Genomic DNA, 5,135 nt, shown 5'->3' on the forward strand with positions numbered 1-5,135 from the left:
GATTATCTCCTTCACATTGCTTTTTATAGCCTATTCTTGTTTATTGATTTGTTAATTAAATATTGTTTCTCTCTTTTTCACCTCTCTCCACCCCCAGCAGGTACTCCACTGCCTGGAAGATAGTTACAGCTTAATTTGTATTTTTGAATTAAATTGTGCTTCCACTATCATGATAGTGATGATGATGACAAGGATGATGACTGAGGATGCTAATATTCATGATGTTCTCCCCTAGCTTATTTGAGTTTGTGGATCCAATGACTGACTGAAGTATGTTCTATTTAATTAGAGACAGAATCCATTGTTAAAAGGTTCATCTGGGCTTTGAAGGATGTGTAGGGGGTGTGTGTGTGTGTGTGTGTGTGTGTGTGTGTGTTTATTCACACCAGGAGACCTATAGTCATCATTAGGTACAACTCACCACCTGTCTCTGTGGATACCCGCCCAGTAAAGGCAAAATGAAGACGTGTCAGGTTTCCTCTATCATTTTGCATGATGGGTTGGATTTATTGTGTTTCGTAGACAATAAATATTGAGACAAGAAGACAGTCTCTTGGCCCCTTTAGATGCTTTCCCAGGTCCCGCATTCACTCTGCCAGGAATGGGTTTTGAGGACATGCTAGAAAAGAGAGAAAATGCAATTAACCAGATGGTGCTAGGAGGAGGGACTGGAGCTGAAAGCCAATGGGGGCTGCAGAAGGAAGAGTGGCCACAAACTAAAACAAGATGACCTGTCAGTTTCAATCACACTGGTGAAAACTTTAGGAAACACATGGCTGAACACATTTCACATTGGTCCTGAAAAGGGAACAGGTTCTTAGTGAAACTCAAAAAGTAGAGATGAAAGAAATCTCTGGGCCAGGCAGCATGGCTCACGCCTGTAATCCCAGCACTTTGGGAGGCCGAGGCGGGCGGATCACCTGAGGTCAAGAATTTGAGACCAGCCTGGCCAACAAGGTGAAACCCCGTCGCTACTAAAAACACAAAAATTAACCAGGCTTGGTGGCAGGCCCCTGTCATCCCAGCTACTCAGGAGGCTGAGGCAGGAGAATCGCTTGAACCTGGGAGGCGGAGGTTGCAGAGAGCCGAGATTGAGCCATGGCACTCCAGCCTGGGGAACAAGAGGAACACTTCATCCCCCCGCCCCCGCCAAAAAAAAAAGCCGGGCGCAGTGACTCACGCCAGTAATCCCAGCACTTTGGGAGGCTGAGGCGGGCGGATCACGAGGTCAGGAAATCGAGACCAATCTGGCTAACATGGTGAAACCCCCTCTCTACTAAAAATACAAAAAATTAGCCGGGCGTGGTGGCGGGCGCCTGTAATGCCAGCTACTCCAGAGGCTGAGGCAGGAGAATGGCATGAACCCGAGAGGAGGAGCTTGCAGTGGGCCCAGATCGCGCCACTGCACTCCACCCTGGGGAACAAGAGGAAGACTTCATCTCCAAAAAGAAAAAAAAAGCCGGGCGCGGTGGCTGACGCCAGTAATCCCAGCACTTTGGGAGGCCAAGGCGGGCGGATCACGAGGTCATAAGATAGAGGCCAGCTTGGCTAACACGGTGAAACCCCATCTCTACTGAAAATACAGAAAATTAGCCGGGTTTGGTGGCAGGCGCCTATAGTCCCAGCTACTCCGGAGGCTGAGGCAGGAAAATGGCATGAACCCAGGAGGCAGAGCTTGCAGTGAGCCCAGATCGAGCCACTGCACTCCAGCCTGGGTGACAGAGTGAGACTCCGTCTCAAAAAGAAAAAAAGAAAAAAAAAAAGTCTCCAATAGTCATCTCATTTTGCAGATGGGTAATTTGAAGCCCAGAGAGAAAAAGGACTTTCCCTGGGTCACACAGCAATTCTATGGCTGATCTGAGAGGGGAATTCTCACTATTCAAAGTTCAGTGATTTTCTGGCATAACAGACTGAAGAGTAGTCTCATATTTGAACAAACAGCAAATAGATGACTAACTCTAGTCATATCACAGGTGTATAGCCTAACTTTTAAGCTAAGTCATCCATGTGTACACTCATCTGTGTGGCCACAGAAACTAGCAAGAGCCTGTGCCCAAAACTTACCCAAATTTTTATGGCTTCTAATTTCTAGCTCTTCTTCCTTTCAGACCATGGCCAGCCTATCACAAGGCATACGTATCACTTCCCCTTTGACTCCCAAGCTGATACCATCACAGAGAAGCCAGAAACAACCAAAAGATATATGTTTGACGTCAGAGAACTTGGTGTGCCCATAAGATTTAGAGAAGCAGCAGGCAAATCATATTAGATAGTGAGTATTCTTTGAAGCCATGTCAGATCAGAAATCATGACTCTCATCCAGTAAAATTGTGGAAAACAGGACCATTTTAGAATATCTAGGGTTCTGTGTGGGACAGAGTAATAACGGGAAATAAAAGAAGAAGAGCAGGTTAAGTATACCATTCAGGATTCTGACTTGCCATGTCATATTCCTGGTAGCTCAGAAAGTTGTTTCTATAAAAATAAAGAAAGAAAGGCCAGTCAAAGTGGCTCATGCCTGTAACCCCAACATTTTGGGAGGTCAAGGTGAGAGGATGGCTTGAAGCCAAGAGTTTGAGACCAGCCTGGGCAACAAAGTGAGAACCCATCTCTACAAAAAATTTAAAAATAAAAAAATTAGCTGGGTGTTTTGGTGCCTGCCTATGGTCCCAGCTACTCAGAAGGCTGAGGCAGGAGGATCCCTTGAGCCCAGGAGTTGGAGACTGCAGTGAGCTATGATCATGCCACTACACTTCAGCTTGGGTGACAGAGTGAGATCTCACCACTACACTTCAGCTCAGGCGACAGAGTGAGACCTTGTCTCTCAAAAAAAAAAAAAAAATTTCTGAACAACAAACATAAAATCTGGAATCAAAATAGTAAATCAAACATAAAATCTAGAACCAAAATCTGGTCTGATTGGTGCCATGTGGTTCCTTATCTTTTACTTAATTAGACCTATGGTCTGATCCCAAATAATGACCTTAGGCAAAATGTCTAAATACATAAGCTTTCTTCCTTTACTTTACAATAAGAATAACAATAAAAATCCAAGGTCAAGGCAGGCGGATCACTTGAGATCAGGAGTTCGAGACCAGCCTGGCCAACATGGCAAAACCCCATCTCTGCTAAAAATACAAAAATTAGCCAGGCATGGTGGCTACTTGGGAGACTGAGGCACGAGAATCACTTGAACCCAGTGTTTCACGCGTCCATGTGAAGAGACCACCAAACAGGCTTTGTGTGAGCAACATGGCTGTTTATTTCACATGGGTGCAGGAGGGCTAAGTCCGAAAAGAGAGTCAGCAAAGGGTGGTGGATTATCATTGGTCCTTATAGCTTTTGGGATAGGCGGTGGAGTTAAGAGCAATGTTTTGGGGCAGGGGGTGGATCTCACAAAGTACATTCTCAAGGGTGGGGAAAATTATAAAGAATCTTCTTAAGGGTGGGGGAGATTACAAAGTACTTTGGTCAGTTAGGGTGGGGCAGAAACAAATCACAATGGTGGAATGTCAGTTAAGGCTATTTTCACTTCTGTGGATCTTCAGTTGCTTCAGGCCATCTGGATGTATACTTGCAGGTCACTGGGGATATGATGGCTTAGCTTGGGCTCAGAGGCCTGACACCCAGGAGGTAGAGGTTGCAGTGAGCCAGGATGACGCCACTGCACTCCAGCCTTGGGTACAGAGTGAGACTCCATTTCAAAAAAAATAAAGAATAACATTCAAATAATAAACATAATCATCACTTACTGATCACTACATATATGCCAGACAATATGTTACATATGTCATAGTCCATTTTCTATTGCTTTTAACAGAACATTTGAAACTGGGTACGCTGTGTTGCTGGAGCTGGTCTGAAACTTCTGGGCTCCCAAAATGATGGGATTACAGGCATGAGCCATCATGCCTGGTCTCACCACGTTTCCCAGGCTGGCCTCAAACCCCTGGGCTCAAGCGATCCGCCTGTCTTTGACTCTCATAGTGCTAGAATTACAGGTGTGAGCCACTGCACCTGGCCTCAGCCTCTTTTAATAAAGCCACTAGTCCAGTGATAATCCATTAATCCGTTAACCCCTTAAACCATCAATCCATGAATAATTAATACATTCATGAGGGGAGGGTCCTCACGATCCAATCATCTCTTTTTTTTTTTTTTTGGCAGTTTTTACATTTATTTAAACAGAAAACGTGCACATGAGCTGTCTACTCATTTTCTTCACTGCGCAGCCTGGCGTTGGGGTTGGTGACTCTGATGGCCAGCTGGGCAGCTCTTTCCACGATGGCTTTGCGGTTCTTGGAAGAAACATTGTGAGCAATCTCGGCACAGTAAGATTTGTTGCACATCAGCAGCACTTCCAGCTCCTTGACGTTGTGGACCAGGAACTTCCGGAAGCCACTGGGCAGCATGTGCTTTGTTTTTTTGTTGCTCCCATAACCAATGTTGGGCATCAAGATCTGGCCCTTGAATCTTCTATGAACCCTGTTGTCAATGCCTCTGGGTTTCCGCCAGTTACGCTTAATTTTGACATATCGGTCTGACTGGTGCCGGATGAACTTCTTGGTTCTTTTTTTGACGATCTTGGGCTTCACAAGGGGTCTGAGGGCGGCCATGATGCCTTTGAGGAGGAGATGGCTGCCACCTCCGTAGGCAGTGCCGAGGAAGAGAGAAGGGCCCAATCATCTCTTAAAAGCCCCACCTCTCAATACTGAATTCAGACCATGTAAGAATACAAACATTAAGACCTCGCTGTTACCTTATTTGCATTTTTCACTTAATCCCCATCTCAAACCTGTGAAATGCAGGCATTATTATTTTCAACAAGAATCAGAGAGACAGCCAGGTACAGTGGCTCACGCCTGTAATCCCAAAACCTTGGGAGGCTGAGGCAGAGGATTGCTTGAAGCCAGCCAGCAGGTCAGGACCAACCTGGGCAGCAAAGTGAGACCCCATCTCTACAGAAAATAAAAAACTTAGTTGGACATGGTAACACATGCCTACAGTCCCAGCTACTCAGCAGGCTGAGACTACAGTGTAGCCACCGCCCTACCCACAGATTGCTGTTTGAGGTTACAGTGAGCTTTGTTCATGCCACTGCACTCCAACCTGGGAAGCAGAGTGAGACTGCATCT

The 5,135-nt window shown here is 45.8% G+C and overlaps 1 protein-coding gene across 1 annotated transcript; it reads right to left on the bottom strand.

The window, feature by feature from the left end:
* Window positions 1-4,147: 4,147 nt before the first annotated feature.
* On the bottom strand, window positions 4,148-4,681 carry LOC126957137 (60S ribosomal protein L32-like). Its single transcript, XM_050794654.1, has one exon. It carries the CDS (start codon window positions 4,614-4,616, stop codon window positions 4,209-4,211), a length of 408 nt encoding a protein of 135 aa, XP_050650611.1. The 5' UTR covers window positions 4,617-4,681; the 3' UTR covers window positions 4,148-4,208.
* Window positions 4,682-5,135: the final 454 nt, after the last annotated feature.

Source organism: Macaca thibetana, chromosome 6 (assembly GCF_024542745.1).
Source record: "Macaca thibetana thibetana isolate TM-01 chromosome 6, ASM2454274v1, whole genome shotgun sequence".
NCBI classification, from domain to species: Eukaryota; Metazoa; Chordata; class Mammalia; order Primates; family Cercopithecidae; genus Macaca; species Macaca thibetana.

What these genes read in the sequence shown, in the direction of transcription:
- LOC126957137 (XM_050794654.1), bottom strand. Translation starts at nt 4,616, where the DNA reads ATGGCCGCCCTCAGACCCCTTGTGAAGCCCAAGATCGTCAAAAAAAGA.